Consider the following 18,051-nt stretch of genomic DNA (forward strand, 5'->3'; position numbering starts at 1 on the left):
CGAAGCACGACTCACGTCCGGTACTCACAGCTTTACTTCTGCCAGTACCTCGTCTCCTACCTTCCAAACTTTACAGAAGCTCTCCTGCGAAACTTGCAGAACTAGCACTCCTGAAAGAAAGGATATTGCGGAGACATGGCTTAGCCACAGCCTGGGGATGTTTCCAGAATGAGATTTTCACTCTGCAGCGGAGTGTGCGCTGATATGAAACTTCCTGGCAGATTAAAACTGTGTACCCGACCGAGACTCGAACTCGGGACCTTTGCCTTTCGCGGGCAAGTGCTCTACCAACTGAGCTACCGAAGCACGACTCACGTCCGGTACTCACAGCTTTACTTCTGCCAGTACCTCGTCTCCTACCTTCCAAACTTTACAGAAGCTCTCCTGCGAAACTTGCAGAACTAGCACTCCTGAAAGAAAGGATATTGCGGAGACATGGCTTAGCCACAGCCTGGGGATGTTTCCAGAATGAGATTTTCACTCTGCAGCGGAGTGTGCGCTGATATGAAACTTCCTGGCAGATTAAAACTGTGTGCCCGACCGAGACTCGAACTCGGGACCTTTGCCCTTCGCGGGCAAGTGCTCTACCAACTGAGCTACCGAAGCACGACTGACGCCCGGTACTCACAGCTTTACTTCTGCCAGTACAGCGCACACTCCGCTGCAGAGTGAAAATCTCATTCTGGAAACATCCCCAGGCTGTGGCTAAGCCATGTCTCCGCAATATCCTTTCTTTCAGGAGTGCTAGTTCTGCAAGTTTCGCAGGAGAGCTTCTGTAAAGTTTGGAAGGTAGGAGACGAGGTACTGGCAGAAGTAAAGCTGTGAGTACCGGACGTGAGTCGTGCTTCGGTAGCTCAGTTGGTAGAGCACTTGCCCGCGAAAGGCAAAGGTCCCGAGTTCGAGTCTCGATCGGGCACACAGTTTTAATCTGCCAGGAAGTTTCATATCAGCGCACACTCCGCTGCAGAGTGAAAATCTCATTCTGGAAACATCCCCAGGCTGTGGCTAAGCCATGTCTCCGCAATATCCTTTCTTTCAGGAGTGCTAGTTCTGCAATTTTCGCAGGAGAGCTTCTGTAAAGTTCGGAAGGTAGGAGACGAGGTACTGGCAGAAGTAAAGCTGTGAGTACCGGACGTGAGTCGTGCTTCGGTAGCTCAGTTGGTAGAGCACTTGCCCGCGAAAGGCAAAGGTCCCGAGTTCGAGTCTCGGTCGGGCACACAGTTTTAATCTGCCAGGAAGTTTCAATTCCACTTTTGCTGATCATCTTTTAATTTCCGGTCACAAACAGAAAAGCGGTGAAGAAATTTCCATTTCGATGTACTGGAAGAGCTGGAGATTTTCAAGCATATTTCTAAGAACGATGGCCTCATCCTCAATGAACAGTTACTATTACATAACAAAAATTATTTCGGGTGGTTTTTTTTATCCACTAGTCGCAGAATTTTGATTCGTCTATTTTTTACTATATTTTCCTGCCTCTAGTTCCGAAACATCATTTTCTTCGAATATCATAGATGTGTAGTACTAAAGTTACTTTCATGCTGATATTTCTTGGGTTGTAAAGCTATTTGTATCAAATTTCTATATTATTATGCCCTTGATGTAAAAGCAAATTCTGTAAAGCCTAATAGGTGGTTCTTAGTTATACTTCATTGTTTGACAACCATGTATTTAAAAAAAAAATGCGTTAAGCTCTCCTCCTTTTTTACTTTTTGGAATTAACTGTCGGTTTTTTCAATTTTTTCTGTTATACTGTTTCAAATGGGCAGATGTCACTGTCCGCGCCCGGCAGGCTGCGCACCTTGTGTTGTTAACATGGCAGCGATGTAAACCACTGGGCCTATCAGTCTGATGTTGTTCCTAGCTAGGCATACGTGCCAAAGGCTGGAACGTGTTTTATTTTATTTTTTACTTGCGTTTATCTGCTCTAAAATCTGACGATTGCCTTCTCGCAATTTAATTTTATTGTCATCTTTATTAATGGTTCTTTTTGTTATACTTAATTTTCTGTGTATTATTTTGTAGAGTTTGTAGAAGTTTCACTCTGATGAAGACATCCTTAGAGGTGTCGAAATTTAGGTCAATGCACAAAACCGTTATTTGCAACCGGTTGGCTGTTGGAAAAGTTTCATTGATTGCATCATCCAAGCATTGCAAAATGCACAGAACAACCATCTGATTGGAACCTGAAAATTTCTGACTCTTAAAACTTAATATACTGTGAAAGTGTGACAAAATTAAACCAGTCGTATAGTAAAGAAGAGCCAAAAACAGGTTTTTGAACGACGTAAAAGATTATTTTTAAGTTCTCGGGTTTGCAGCCGAGTGAGCAGGACTTATAGGTGCAACGTTTCGATTGGCATCAACTTCCGTAGAAAAATACTATGACAAATAGCCTTTTCGATTCTGTCTCGGTTTCTTCCGTCGAGGTTTGTTTGGTGATTTTTATGACTTTTGCCAGCACAAGCAGCTGGAATTGTCATCGCTTCACCCTGCCTTGCTGGTGGTGTACTGGAGTCGAGCTGGCGGGCGCAGATAATATATAACTGGCGCGCCAACATCGCAGGGCTTTTCCGTAGTCATTACCGCTGTGATTCTCCCCTTGCTATCTGCAGCACGAGAATCCAGAATCTGTTCACTTTCAGGCTTTCTTTTTTCTTACTCAAGTAACTGTCATGTTTGTATATGTCTACAGCTACCGCGAGGAAGCTGACGTGATAGTGCTTCTCTATAGCAAGAACATTCGTGTCGGCGAATTTTGCTATGTGATCGGTATCAACACAGGGCGCGCTTCACCGCAACAAATTTTTTCACCAGCCGCAACCTGGAATGTCGTTTACGTTTGGTGATCCTGGAGTTGAGCGGTCATACAGTCATTCCAACATCGACTTTTCCACATGTGCGTAGTATGCGGTATATTCCCGACATTACCAGTCGCTCTCTTTTCTCCGTTGGCGATCTGAGGTACCCTTTGATCTTCTTTGTCCGTTTGTAAACAATCTGTATGTAATATTTGCGCAGTACACGGGCGAGTCTGTCCGTCTCTCTGAAATCTATGGCACAAGGCGTTACCAGACTTTTCTCTTTCCGATGACTTCGTCGAGTGTTTGGTTCTGTGACACTCCTTACGTAACTTTAGGAGTACCGATTGCTTCTCAAAACCCATTCTAGGTGTTGCATCTCTCGTCTGAGGTGCTGCGACTCACATATTCCTCTTGTTAGAGTTACGGACGAATTAATCATGTTCATTTTCTGGTTCGTATGGTGATTTGACATTTTTTGCAGGTACCGGCCCGCCATTAACATAAGAAATGTCACACTGGAAAAAGAAATCTGGGCTACGGCCTTTCTGCCATACATACCCAGAGTGACGGACAGAACCGGCCGTATACTGTCCAAACACGGCGTAATGATTGTTTATGAAGGATGCCTCAGATCGACAAAGGAAAAAAGAGACCCACTTGTAATGTCGGGAATATACCGCACGCTATGGAGATGCGGAAAAGTGTTTGTTGGAATGACTGTATGAAAGATCAACACCAGAACCACAGAACATAAGCGACATTACAGGTTGGGGCAGGTGAAGAAATCGGCCGCGGTGGAGCACGGCCGGCCGTTGTGACCGAGCGGTTCTAGGCGCTTCAGTCCGGAACCGCGCTGATGCTACGGTCGCAGGTTCGAATCCTGCCTCGGTCATGGATGTGTGTGATGTTCTTTGGTTAGTTAGGTTTAAGTAGTTCTAAGTCTAGGGGACTGATGACCTCAGATGTTAAGTCCCATAGTGCGCAGAGCCATTTGAACCATTTTGGTAGAGGACACGCTGTCTGATGCTGACCACAGAGTAAAATTCGCCGGCACGCAAGTTCTTGCTATAGAGAAGCGTTATCGTACTTGCTTCTTCAGGGTAACTATAGACATACACAAACGTGACAATTAGTTCAGTAAGAAAAAAGAAAGCCTGAAGGTGAAGGGATCCTGAATTCCCGTTCTGCAGCGAACGTCCGTTGCAAATAGCAAGAGGAAAACTGTAGCGGTAATGGCCATGGAAAAGCCCTGGGATGTTGGCATGCCAGTTATATATCATCTGCGGCTGCGACCTCGACTCCAGTATATTATAGAAATGGAGGCTAAAGCTTCGACAGCTGCATCTGCTAGTGCTGACGAAAGATCAGAAAAATCATCAAAGAGACGTCGGTGGAACAGCACGAGTAAGAAGGCAATAGGCAACTTGTCAACAAGTGGCCACGAGAGCCCAAACAATTTTCGGAAATGTTATACTGCATTGTGTTTGGTTCCTGACGGTAGACATGTTTGGCTGAGCGCACTAGATTACCTGCCAGCGGAAAGGGACCTTGTAACACAGCTGGTACAAAAGTGCTCTGGATGATCAGCCTCGATCACTACCAGACAGTTTCTAGCTTTTAGTGCAGCTGCTGTCTCACTGGTGCGTAATAACGTGGTTGCGCCTTACTCTGTGGTGGTACTGTCATGAGGACGATGTAGACGATGCCGGCGTAGGCGGCCCAGGAGACGTAGCAGTAGAGGCAGTAGGTGACGAGCGCCAGCTGCAGCGAGCTGAACCACAGCCAGTTGGCGTGCAGCGACGCCTGGTCGAAGCGCGCCACGTCGTTGGACAGCAGGTTGATCACTTGCCCGGTCGCCGTCACGTCCATGGACTGCTTGTTGATGCGCAGTATCTGAGGAAACGTTCCAAAGTACTGGGTACTGTTTAATACAGGGTTCGACGTCCGACGCACGGACAGGCTCATGTGCGTGTTAAACGTGGTCATTTCCACTTACAGCTGTCAAACATTATTTTTATTTTTTCATTTATTGCAATTGCACTGACGAGTATTACTGTACTTCAGAAATCACAGATGCAGGCGTAACTGCAGTTGCCGCCTGCCCAAACACCAAGAGAGTACGATCTGTCACCGAATCATAGAGTACGTGAAGAAACACAAATCCAGATAAAAACTGCAGCATAAAGTATTTTTCATATTCGCAGTATGTTACTTTCGAACGAAGTGGATAAACAACGACCTTAGTTTGTCAACATGCAGTGCGGGTCGCTGTTTTGTTTATGGGCTCTAAATATACTGTATATACAGTTCCTAACATACACGAGTGCCGTAGTTAATGAAAGACATCCGCCACTGGAAATGAGGCTATCGTTGTGGTACCAACAGATTATCACAGACCTTAATACAACACTTGGATATCATAGTATCAGTCGTTTGGGTAACTCAAAATGCACTGTGCACTCTATAAAAGACTATTGTCTCGCCAGCAGCAGTTTGCGCTTCGCAACTGGAAGCTGGCGACAGTGCCCCTATTAGGGATGTTGTTATATCGTCTCGACTGTAGACGAACAGGCAAGTTGCATGTTCTCTTTCTGGCACGATCGTGTAATCACCAGTTTCATTTCGCGGTTATGTTGTACAGTATTAATACATCGGGAAGGTGATTTGCATGAACCCCTTTACCCTGTTAAATTATCTTTGCAAACCGTATTATTACATAGTTTCATGTCTCATTTTTCGATATTTTTGTTGTAATGTCCATTATAAATTTGTGCTTATGAAGAATTGTAATAAATACGGGAATTTACGGGTGCCAAGCGTCTGACTCGTAATTATGAAACAGCCTTCATGAAGTTAGTTAACAGTAAGCTAAGGGATACCTGTACCTGGAAGTCAATTCTAAGGCTACCCACTTCCATTAATTGCTTTACTCAGATTTGTCGTGTAAGTTTTATTAAGCGTTTGAGTTTCAGGGAGTGATCTGCCACTCAGAAGACCCAGACTGAAGCAGATCAGTTGAAGGCCTCACACCGGTATTTCCACAGATTACAGCTAGATAAATGCCAAACATTCAGAGCCATCCAGTAGACCACGAGTACAGTACGACAAAGAACAAAACACACCAGAGTTTGTTAAAGCTGCAGCCCAACGGACGAAATGTACCACCGAAACGGTTCTTTAAATACACACGAGATACAGGACAATATATAAATGATCAGGAATACAAAAACACAGCATGTTTCAGGAGGAGTAGTAAACTATTAGGAGATAGTAGTTCTCAAATAAAGCTTTCCTTATGTGTCGAATTATTGTTACTGATCGAGATACAACTGGTTAAAGAGATAAATTTTTATTTCGTGCTTTAGTACTCTAGTTGCTATTGGTTTATGCATCGACTGCCTTATTTTTTAAAATTCAACTTGCGAAATTGCGCTTGAGTTTGTGTAGTTGAATTTTTTAATTGTAACTTTGATTGTGGATTATTCGCCAGTTCTAAGATACTGATTAAGCACGACGCACGTATTTCAAATTGTTGAGTATGCTGATGTGGTATATATACGCGGGTTTTGTAATGGAGACGCTCCTGCTGCTTGTAGAGAATACCACAGACGATTTCCTAACGGCAGAGTGACAGATTCATGACCGTTTACTCGTGTTTTCATCAGACCGCATGACGCTGGTGCAGTGGCCAGCCCTCATACCTCATCTGAACGCGTAAGTGAACGGAGTGTGGATGAACTAGGAGACAGTTGGTAGAATGTAGTCCTTTAACAAGCACACACAGAAATTCTACACCTATCGCTGTTCAACACACAACCATATGTCGCTCATTACGCATAAATGACCTCTATTAAGATTATTTACAGTGGAGTCAATATTTTAGAGAAGGAGATGAAGGAAGATTATTGGAACTACGTCGTTGGCTAATGGCACATGACAGACTGGTCCCACTAACACTGTTTACTGATGAAGCCACTTTCAGTACTAACGGTGTCACTGGTCCGCGTAACTTATATCGTCGGTCCGAAGAAAAGCCACGTGCCTTTGTGGAGACATATTTACAGCAACTGTTCACTGCTAACATGCGGGTTGAAATGGTAGACAATCACTGCATTGGGCCTGTTATGACACCGCATGCCCCGTTTTGTAGGCTTCCCTGAGGAGAGGTTACTTTGATTACAAGACTGGGCATGTTCCTGAAGCATGGCGGAGCCCCTAAAAGTTTTAGTAATCGGATGGTACATCAGCTAAACCATACTTTCCCCGACAAATGAGTCCGTAGGAACGGTATTGAAGCTAGGCATAGAATTTAAGAAAATTAAATTTTTGAACTTAATCATTTGCGTTCGCTTAACGTGTTCTGTGTGCATTTGTTTGCGTTACATTTTAACCATGAATCTCTTTACCCAATAAAAGTAGGACATGTATAGAATATTTTATTTAAAATCATGTCTACCACTACCTCTTACAATTTTTACTGTTTTTTCCTGACCACAAGTTACACATGATTTCTGAGAGACAGCACTGTGTGAAGCAATGAGTGCTGGAATGAGTGCCATGGAATCAAAAATGACTCAGACATATGACGAACGTCTCTTCAAAATATTTGTACATCACAAAGCAACAAGAGTGATTTTTGTAGGTCTTGTGAATAAAGCTGGCCTTCAACCGTACCCCTGAGATGTTCGGTGGGCGTCGTTTCATAGAGACGTACAAGCTATAGAAGCACACATTTCCTTGCCTTTTTTGAAGAAAGCTTACACATTTTTCGAATCAGTGGTGCGATAATCAAATATGGAATGCTGATTAGTTCGAACTAGGCTGTTAAACTTCCGCAAATTAGCAGCTACTGTTCGAATCGATCTAATATGAACGAGTCAGAATCAAATATTCAGATCGGGCGAGATGGTGCAGTGGTTAGCACAATATACCCGCATTTTTGAGGACGATGGTTCAAACCCGCGTCCGACAGTCCTGATTTAGGTACTCCGTGATTTCCTTAAATCGCTTCGGGCAATTGCCGGGATAGTTCAGTTGAAAGGGCACTGCCGATTTCCTTCCCCATCCTTCTTTAAACCGAGCTTGAGTTCCGTCTCTATAGCCCCGTTGTCGTCGGACGTTAAACACTAATTCCCCCCCCCCCCCCCCCACCCACGTATTCAGACGCGCCCGAGACATTCTACTTGATGTGAACGATGAGACAGAAGAAGCATTAGGGCTTAACATCCAGTGGATGACTAGGTCGTTAAAGAATGAGCGCAAGCCCAGAAAATTCAGAACTAGCACTGCTGGAAGAAAGCAAATTGCGGAGACATGGCATAGCCACAGCCTGGGGGATGTTTCCAGAATGAGATTTTCACTCTGCGCTGATATGAAGCTTTCTGGCAGATTAAAACGGTGTGGCGGACCCGAGACTCGAACTCGGAACTTTTGCCTTTCGCGGGCAAGTGCTGTACCATATGAGCTACCCAAACACGATTCACGGCCCGTCCTTTCAGCTTCAATTCTGCCAGTACCTCTTCTCCTACGTTCCAAACTTCACAGGAGCCCTTCTGCGGACATGCAGAACTAGCACTCCTTTCTTTCAGGACTGTTAGTTCTGCAGGTTCACAGAAGAGCTTCTGTGAAGTTTGGAACGTAGGAGAAGATATACTGGCAGAATTGAAGCTGAGAGGACGGGTCGTGAGTCATGCTTAGGTAGCTCATATGGTAGAGCACTTGCCCGCGAAAGGCAAAGGTCTCGAGTTAGATTCTCAGTCCGACACACAGTTTTAATCTGCCTGGAAGTTTCACACCACATCTTGTTGCTCAGAATTCTGTGGACTGTGTACACGTGACCATTACAGTCGGAGGCATCTGTTATCTCTGGACAATAAAAGGAAAAGTACATGGCGTGTTTGAACACTAAACCTGCACAACGGCTTAGAACCGTGGAAGCACACAGGTCCAGAATTTAACCAGGAAATTGCACCATATATTTCTGACGCATGAAGAAGATGGTGGATATTCTGTGCCTTGGTAAAACTGCATAGTCAAGAATCTGATCGTCTAAGTAATCATTTGTCAATAATCATTCTGCCTCGTTTGAACTCAAAGACAGACGCCAAGCGTCTCAATTGTAGCGGCTGACGCTGAAATTTGTTGAGGATCTCTGTAACAGTCTTGAGCTTACTTAAAGGGCCCGTGGCGAAAAGCGACACACTTCATTGCGTCATCTTCAACTCTACTATTAATCTAACCTGGTAAGTGTCCCAGTCTAACGAGCGAAACTTAATAATTCGTCGAAAAATTATTTTTTAAGCCACTTCTTTCGTTCACGAATTAAATATCCCTAAGATTCTTGCAACTCATCTCAGATAGCTAAATACTTTCCCTAAAATCGGTTTTATTGTTTCCAGTAATTTATTGCCAATAGTGTAACAGAACAGTAATGGATCTCTCTGGGTATCTATACGAAGTATGGCACAAAGTATGGCATATACGTTTAGGATCAATGGCACTGACTGCAGCAATAGTTGATCATCTGCAGATTTTTCTGCATTTCGCTACAGTTCTCTGACTTCACAGCCTCGCTACTATAAGGGTAAAGACACAAACACACTTCCTACGCATCGAACCTTGTCATCACTCATCTCTGCTGGACCGGAGTTCACAGGTAGAACGATGACTCCTCATCATCTGAGAAAAGGGATCGGCTTGCAGCCTGCAGATTTGGCGCGTGACAGTTGGGCAGTTGGCCTTAGGGATCCTGCAGAATGTTTCGTAGGCGAGCTTGGTATACACAATCACGCATCGGAGTGCGGAAAGCAGGCACCAAATTTAACAATTATTGACTCTCGTTGGTTTTGTGTGAAATGAGGCAACATATAATATTTTACAACGACTAGGCTGAACCAGGAATGCAATGGCTACCTGGATGGAGTTTCCGAATCATGAGAATGCTGTCAATGAACTCTACACATCGTAGGGATGTTTTCCATGAAAATAACGTATAATAAAAACAGTTCTACAGACTGTTCTGACTTCAAGAGATATTTCTCGTCACTTTCATGCGTTACTGACCTACTTACCTGGAATAGTGAGACCACTGATTTGACACGACATGCGTTACGTGGGCATAAGGTTAAGAATTTCTTCTCTGTGCGAATTAGTCTCAGAAATAGTCGTTCAGTTGTTGCTTTAAGTTTCGGTAAACAAAATACGTGGTTTGCCACAGATATTATGAGTTTTCTATATTGTAAAATTTAATATGTAACATATCGTCTGCACGTAAATTTTAAATACGAAACGTTGCAAAGCACTATGAGACGACCTGAAATTCCCGTTGAACAGTAACTAATTAGCACTGGTTGTAGAATTTCATTTACCCTAATCTCTGTACTCTAGTGAAACGTGCAGTTTGCTTATTCTCATTTAACTGAATTCGTTTCTGAGCTTTGTAACATATACTGTGACTGCTGGGTTGAGAAATTCACTGTCTTTGGCCACAACTCGACCTTTATCACTATTCAAATTTAATTTAGGCAACGAAATCGCAAAATTCTCTATTTAAATGTAGGCCAAGTACCTTTCGCATTGATAGAATCTGAAGCAGTCAGGATGGGACGTGGCTTGCAAAGTGTTGTTTACGAAGGGTTTATTTAAGATTTGATGAATTAAATTTATTTTCATTTCCAACAGAAATCAAAATCGACATGAGGCAATCAGTATTCTAAATGAGACAATAATCTGCACTCGTAATAACTTTAAGCCATAAATATACAATTACTAGAAACGTACTCCCGTTTATCTCAAATTGGGATCATTGGATCGTAATGTGAGGTTTGGAGGAAACTTGTGGATTCATAAGGTACACGATTAAATACGGAGGCAATCACTCAAACACTCATACAAAAATAGATTTAGCAAGAGAGAAGCTACCACATCACCGCATCTACTGAAACGACTGGAGATTGTGCAGAAAAGCAAGTCATCACAATGAGCACGTAGAGAAACCGAAACATTTCGTTAAACTAAGAAAAATACAAATTAATAAAATAATAATATAAGTATAGGTAGGCCTACTTGTTATACATGAAAAAAAGAGAGCAATCGATTCCAGCATAATCTGATAAGCATGCCAGTGAACAGAAACAATAATGTGAGAAAATCACGAAAGACATTAAATCTAAAATCATAAAAACAGAAAAATTTAACTACAGGACTACGTATTCATTTCGCGAAGAAAATTTAGCACAATATAATGGTGAACACAAATAGGCATCTCAACATAATGTACTGAACTCGTGGTAGAACACTGACAAACATGTGAAGTACGAAACCCCACTATTAACCCACAAAAATCACATCTTAATGGAAAATCACAATAGATAAGCACGTCGAAAGACTAAGGAAGGAAGACATTAGTACTACTGCAGTATCCCCCAAAAAATCGCTGAAATAAAGACCCAATTACAAAGTCCTCTAACCATAGGAAAATTTAGAATTCCAAAACTGCTTAAGCACAAATAGACTCCTTGAATGAATCTATAGCACTGAGAGAGCAAAAACTTGATAAAATATCTAATTTGTCTTACCACTTCATGTGGTAACCAAACGATCTATAGATACATCACTACTCATATAAAAATCGGAAGTTCTCGTGCACACATGAAAGTATACCCTAAAAAAATGGTATAAATTTTCTCCTAACATTCTAAGCCTGAAAGCTCACCAAAAATAAACCATACCAAGACCATTCCCGTGCCTGTACCCACATCTCGAAGTGTCTACATGTGACATGATTTCACTTACCAAGAAACGAGAGTGTCCTTCGATTTCATCGCCCTGGACTTGCCCGCTTCAGAAGCCAGAGAGTGGAGAGTGCTAAGTTAAAGACCACTGCTGCCTGATACCAAATCCTGTGCAAACTCTCGTGCGAAAGCGTCTATTTGATGGTAAACCTATCTGCCCTTCTGTCTGAAGACCTAAGTTTTGAAGACTGCCTAAACATACTACAAGATTCTCTTCAGCCAGGTGCGTCGTGCCGTTGGGAGGCTGTGGTCCGCGACATGCTTGGCTTAATCAAAAGTGACATCAGAATGATGTGTCACTCGATGGGACCAAGCCATTCGAAATACTTGGGAGACGCCATATTGCTATCATTGTATTGTTTTCTTTTTTTTGTATTATTAACTGTGTAGCATAGCAGTATGGAGTTTCAAGACAGGGGAAAATGGAATATTTATCAAAAATACGCCATCCTGGTACAAGTATTTATAATTAAATGTCAGTTAATCACACATTTGCACTAAAAGCCTCCAGCAGATTTTAACATAAAAGATAATATTATTAACAGTTGCATGTATTCACTGTGGTCTTGCAGTTAGGAGCCTCAGGTTCCGGAGTGGAAGGAAGTACGTTCGTGTCTCATTAAATGTTGATAGCTGTTTTCATCTTCACATTTGCGACAAATGAAGGGATTTTCTTATTAACTTAATACAAATAAGTTCTCCAATTTCCAAGTTACGTACATATAACATTGTGTTCCTCCCAGGAATGAATTTCTTTGATTTTGTGACTTATTTCTGATTAAAAATGAAGGATGAAGTTACTGCGACTACAATTTCGTTGCACTTATCGAAGCCAGCAAATTTGAATACGATGTCTTAATTGTGATGGCATAGTGATTTGTAGCGTATCCCGAAGGCTGGGTTAGGCTGAAAGTGATACTTCAGTTATGAGTTGGCAAAGCAGTATTAATTGCATTTATATTAATTATGGAAAATAATAACTACGATCAAAAATATGGAGAACGTATAATTAAAGAATAATGGCACATAGCTAATTTTTATGAATGTATGACCATTATTGGCCATATTTCAGTCACTTGTTAGATTCTAAAGTACGTGTGCCTAAACAACTGTATCATGACCATAATTGTACATTTTTCCGAAATTAAAGTTGTCGTAACTGGCCCTGAGGTCCAAGGAAATTAAGGTAATGAGATTACACGTATCAGTTCTCTGATTAAGCTGACGACCTAGACCACAGTGCATGCTACAAATCGCCAGTCCATGACTGATGATTCGTAGTTACATTCACTGGCTTCAGACTATTACCTTGCAGTCAAATTTGTCTGTCACAACATTCCAGATTTGTTACACTCGAACTTTGTTTCCTACCGCATTTCAGTTACACATAGCCGAAGCTCCATGGAGCACTCTATTGAATATTGATAGGTCTAACTATTTACAAATTTTTGGTCGACTGGTGAGTAATGTCAATTGAGTCAAAAGACAAGTTTTGGACGAATGTCACCCGATTCTGTTGGTTACAGATGCCTCCCTTATGGTTTCATGAAAGTTACCCATCAGCATCAGATATCGACGCACAGCCTCACAACGGCGAGATGCAATTCCCTTCGCCAACGAGAAAACACAGTCGTCTCGCACATTCAAACCAACTTGCAGAATCAAAGTACAGGCTTAGGACACAGGAGAAAGAAGACTGGAAGAAGATCGCACGTCTTTTCCTATGTTGACTTCCATCTCATACTGGAAGCTAGAGGTATCCAAAACCCAGAAACAGTACAACTTAGTGACACAAATATATTAAATGGATCTGACGGATCCTTCTCAAGAATTCCATTTGGTACAAAAATCTGAGTATTGCCTTGTTGAAAATATATTGTGCATATCATGTATAAACAACAATTATTGTCGTATAAAGCTGATTATTTACAAGATCTTATTATGACATAAAACAGTTTGTGTAAATATTGAAACTCATTAGTGTAACTGAACCTGAAATATCGATGGAGTGACACTTGATAGTATGAATGTTAACTACCATTTATGAAAACATAAAAAAAATGGTTCAAATGGCTCTGAGCACTATGGGACTTAACTTCTGAGGTCATCAGTCCCCTAGAACTTAGAACTACTTAAACCTAACTAACCTAACGACATCACATACATCCATGCCCTAGTCAGGACTTGAACCTACGACCGTAGCGGTCGTGCGGTTCCAGACTGTAGCGCCTAGAACCGCTCGGCCACTCCGGCCGGCTGAAAACATCTTCAAAATCTAAAATGTTATTTGTTGTGTTGTGATTATGAGATCAGTGTCAACTATCATCACAAATTACTGTTCTACAGTATCGAGAAAAATCTCAGTTTTTTTTACTTACGTCTGTACATTCACAATGACTATTGTACTCGTATTCTTGTCTAGCTATGACACATCTTCTAAACCCATGATAAGATAAAAAGAAAGGTTTTCATTTTATGAGTGTTACATTTAGAGAATAGTGGATGAAGGGAACACAGCTTCTTTTTTTATACCACTGCATGTTTTACAGAGTGGTATCACTGATACTTTCTTAGTAAATGTCAGTGTTATAATGAAAAGAAAGTGACACCAAAAACTGCAGATACACGACATTTATTTGTGAAAATTGCTCCGAGAAAACTCACCTTCCTGTAAATCAGAGCACAACAGGCAACTCTGATTCTCATGCCAACGTAAGTGGTCAACATTGTGTGGTGATGATGCCAGAATAGCTTGAGGAAGTTGATTAGCACCATAAGGCTGCCATAAATGTATGCTTCCTGTTCCGTAATATTACTGTCTGGGTTGAAATACTGTATAGTCAAGCCCAACAGAATTGGCTGAGCTACTCTGTAACAAGGAAAGAAAGCAAATGTATGAAGCTAAAACAGCAAGAAAGTAGATAGTTGGCTTAACCCTTGGTTTAGTTTCGTTTGAATATTATTGATTAAAATGTGTAATAGCTCAAATGGTAAAAAATAAATAACGTATTTTCTCATTGATGGAGTTTGCACATAAAGGCCATTTATATGGTACCATCACAGACATAAGTATATTTCTATTAATTCTAGATTAACGTTACGCAACTCACAGACATTTCATCTGTCAGTCTCTCGTTTCCACTCCCTGTTATCATCAACATTTCATCGTCACATAGTGAAGACTCAAACATTAATTGGTACTTTTAAAGAACAGTAAATGCACACAAGTTGCTGTCGTTGTCACCTGTCTACTATTCTGTGGCATAATGTGTGCCAGTGGATATTGACTAACGTGCTAGAGCGTAATCGCCTTCTACACTTTGTCGAGGAATCATCACACAAAGGCACAGAGCACAAGTAATCAGTAATTCAGAAGGCAGTGATCATTTGCAACTACGAAGGGACATGCTTATCGGTATTTGACAGATGGAGCATCTTGAAGACGCTAAGAAGCACATGGTACGTTATCCATAAGAGAACACAGTATTGCAAACGTTAACGAATGCTAAAAAAAGTTTCTTCAGTATCTCCCCAGCCAGAAATTTCGTATGATAAGGCTTTCTCAGCCTTTTAGTTTCAACAACTATTAAATATTTTTTTTCAATTTTCGTAATGTCTATGAGCTACCTGCGCCAATTAACCTTGCATGAAGTGCCAATAAATAGCCTTCGACGATTTTTATTGCCATAACGATCTTTAACTGAATTATGAGTAAGACAGATGTCATAACCACACATTTCGCTTGACTCAGCGATATGGTAAGGATAAAGAGCATCTAGAGTAATCATTTCAGATAATTAAATCTGGATTTGTTTCCGAATTGTGGTCAGTAGCTACTGAAGAACACCATTTGTGAGTAAAGTCATTATAAGGCTCTTTTGGGAATATCTAAGTGCTAAAACAGTTCTCTATAGTAGATTCGGGTTTGTACAATCCAAATTTTATTCTTAAATCCTTTTTACGTGTTTATAGGTTTAGAGGAAGCTTGTGAAAACATCGAGGACGTAAAGTGCTATAAACATTTTTCATAATAGATTGTAAGTCTGTAAAAACTAACAGAAGAAACGTAAGCAATATTCACAATGTTCAAGAACCAACAGAAAAAAAAATCCTTCTTACTGAGGAAACAATTTGACCCATATGATGAACACACACTCTGGGGGAAGAAAAAGATTCTCTAGACAGAAGTAAAGCAACGTTGAAGGAGTTTCTTTTCCTTTATTGTAATTTCATTCCCCGGCCCCATATGAGCAGGGGAGGGCTGGCAGCGGGACAATCCGCTCCTCTTCAGCCGAGGGACATTACAGGCACGAAAAAAGATGTAAAGAGACATAAATAAAGGGCGATAAGAACGGGAACACAAGTAGTATGGGGGGAGACAATGGGGGTGAAAATATACGTTTACCCGGAGACTTTCCTTGGGAGGCACAGCTAAAAAAGAGGCCACATAAAGATAAAAACACAGTTTGATCGTCAGTTTCAATCATTAATCTACGTGCCTACCGAAAATTAGGATCGCCAAAGTTAACAGACTTTAAAAGTTCGCTTTTCAGTTACAGCCGTCATGAGATACCAGTAAAAGGGCAATTTTTCAACAGAAGCCACACACAAACAATTTACGAAACACGCTACATTCCTAGTTGGAAATTCAATTTACTATAACTGAAGCTTCTTTTTCACTTCTCACGAGAAAGTGAATAAAGTTGTAAATGAAATTCTAAATCGTAAGTTGAAACAGCTGTTAGAAAATTATAACGCATCATACGTTACGGGAGACACTTTACGCTGCAGCTGAATATGGTGGCGAAATTTTGCAAAGCACATGACATTTCTTTTGTGTTAGAAAATAAAATAAACCAGGAACATAGTAGTCTTCATCAGAATGAGTTTATACTAGTAGAAGCAGTGACCAGTAGTCGATGGATAATACGGATCGTAGATGTAACGAATCCCAACGGTTCACAACGAATCTGCAGAAATTTCAAAGCGACGACTAGTGCTCAGTCTGTTGTTGACTCACATTCTGTCCACAAGCCGGGAAAACTGGTGTTAGAATTAGCTGGTTATGTGTACCTTTGCCAGGAATGTTTGCAAATCCCTTTGGATTAATGCACACAGCGATTTATGTTGATACATACTCCATTTGGTCTCTACCACTACAAAACATGACCTTTTGGAATTGCCAGTACATTTAGTTTTTTCCAGCGATATTTACAACAATTAATTCAGCAAGTTCCGAACAGTGTGAACTAGTTGGACGACCTAGGTGTCCCTGCAAAAACTCCACAGGATTTTCCATAATTTGAAATTTGTTTTCAGAATTCGACAAGAAACAAACTTGAAATCCAAGAGTGATAAGGGCAACTTTTTTTCAATGTGAAGTACAACACTTGGTGCACAGAGCACCAAATCGACGCCACAACATACCGACGCCATTAAAAACCTTCCAGCTCCCAAGGATGTTAAGCAATTATGTTCCATATTAGGACAAATAAATTACTGCTGGAAATTTCTCAAACATGCAGCTTCCATCAATGAATCACTGTACCAAATGTAACTGGAACAGTGAATGCCAACGCGCATTTAGCAAATTAAAACCATGTTTAGTTGACGCTAAATGTCGTACGACATATGACCCGAACAAAAGGCTCACAGTTGCTGCGGATGCTTCAGACTGTGGTAAAGGCGCCATTCTGTCCTACCGACATCATAGTTTTGAATGGTCAATTGCGTTCACTTGGAATCCAACAATGGCACAAAGAAATAGCAGTCAGATCGACAAGGACACTTTTGTGATTGATCATATTTGCAATCAAGTACTTATTATATTAAATTTACGGACGAAAATTCATCCTCCTCACAGACCACAAACGTTTACTGGCTGTCTTTGCACGGAGTAATACTGTTCCTACACGGACAGTTCAACTTTAGGAGCGTGGGTACTACTTCTTTCGAATTATGACAATGAAATTATATTCATATCCCCAGCACAACACACTGATTTGCTTTCACATCTGACAATAGGGTAAGACAAAAGCTTTGACTCATCAGCTGGTGTTAGTAGCCATGATACTGCAGAAAATGTTCCAGTAAACTCAAATTAAATTCTCAAACTTGTGCCTAAAGATCCTAATTTCTCTAAGATCAGACAATATATTCAAATGGAGTGGCCTAACGACAAGACGTTACTTAACCAACCAGAGGTTAAATCTTAATTTCGCATCAATGCCATTTGGGCATAGTTAGTACTAAACGTATTGCAAGAGAAAATTGGTGTTGGGAAATTTTGATAAAGACACTGAAATGATTCTATCTCAATGCCACTACTGTCAAAAATACCAGTTATCTCCACCATAATAATATTTTCCATGGCCACAGGCGTCAGACTAGTCGTCACTTCTGCATACTTATTTCGCAGGACCGTTTCTCAGAAGCTACTGCATCATCCTCTTCAA

General features: G+C 41.2%; 1 protein-coding gene across 2 annotated transcripts in view; it reads right to left on the reverse strand.

The window, feature by feature from the left end:
• The window catches only part of LOC126162480 (ATP-binding cassette sub-family C member 4-like), a 203,846-nt gene that overhangs the window by 150,232 nt on the left and 35,563 nt on the right, over window positions 1-18,051 (reverse strand). For both annotated transcript variants that reach the window (XM_049919023.1, XM_049919022.1), the window contains exons 5-6: window positions 14,261-14,465; window positions 4,472-4,697 (exon numbers count right to left, since the gene is read on the reverse strand). In XM_049919023.1, the coding sequence (XP_049774980.1) occupies window positions 4,472-4,697; window positions 14,261-14,465 (431 nt within the window). The remainder of the gene's footprint in view (window positions 1-4,471; window positions 4,698-14,260; window positions 14,466-18,051) is intronic.

This window comes from Schistocerca cancellata, chromosome 2 (assembly GCF_023864275.1).
Source record: "Schistocerca cancellata isolate TAMUIC-IGC-003103 chromosome 2, iqSchCanc2.1, whole genome shotgun sequence".
NCBI classification, from domain to species: Eukaryota; Metazoa; Arthropoda; class Insecta; order Orthoptera; family Acrididae; genus Schistocerca; species Schistocerca cancellata.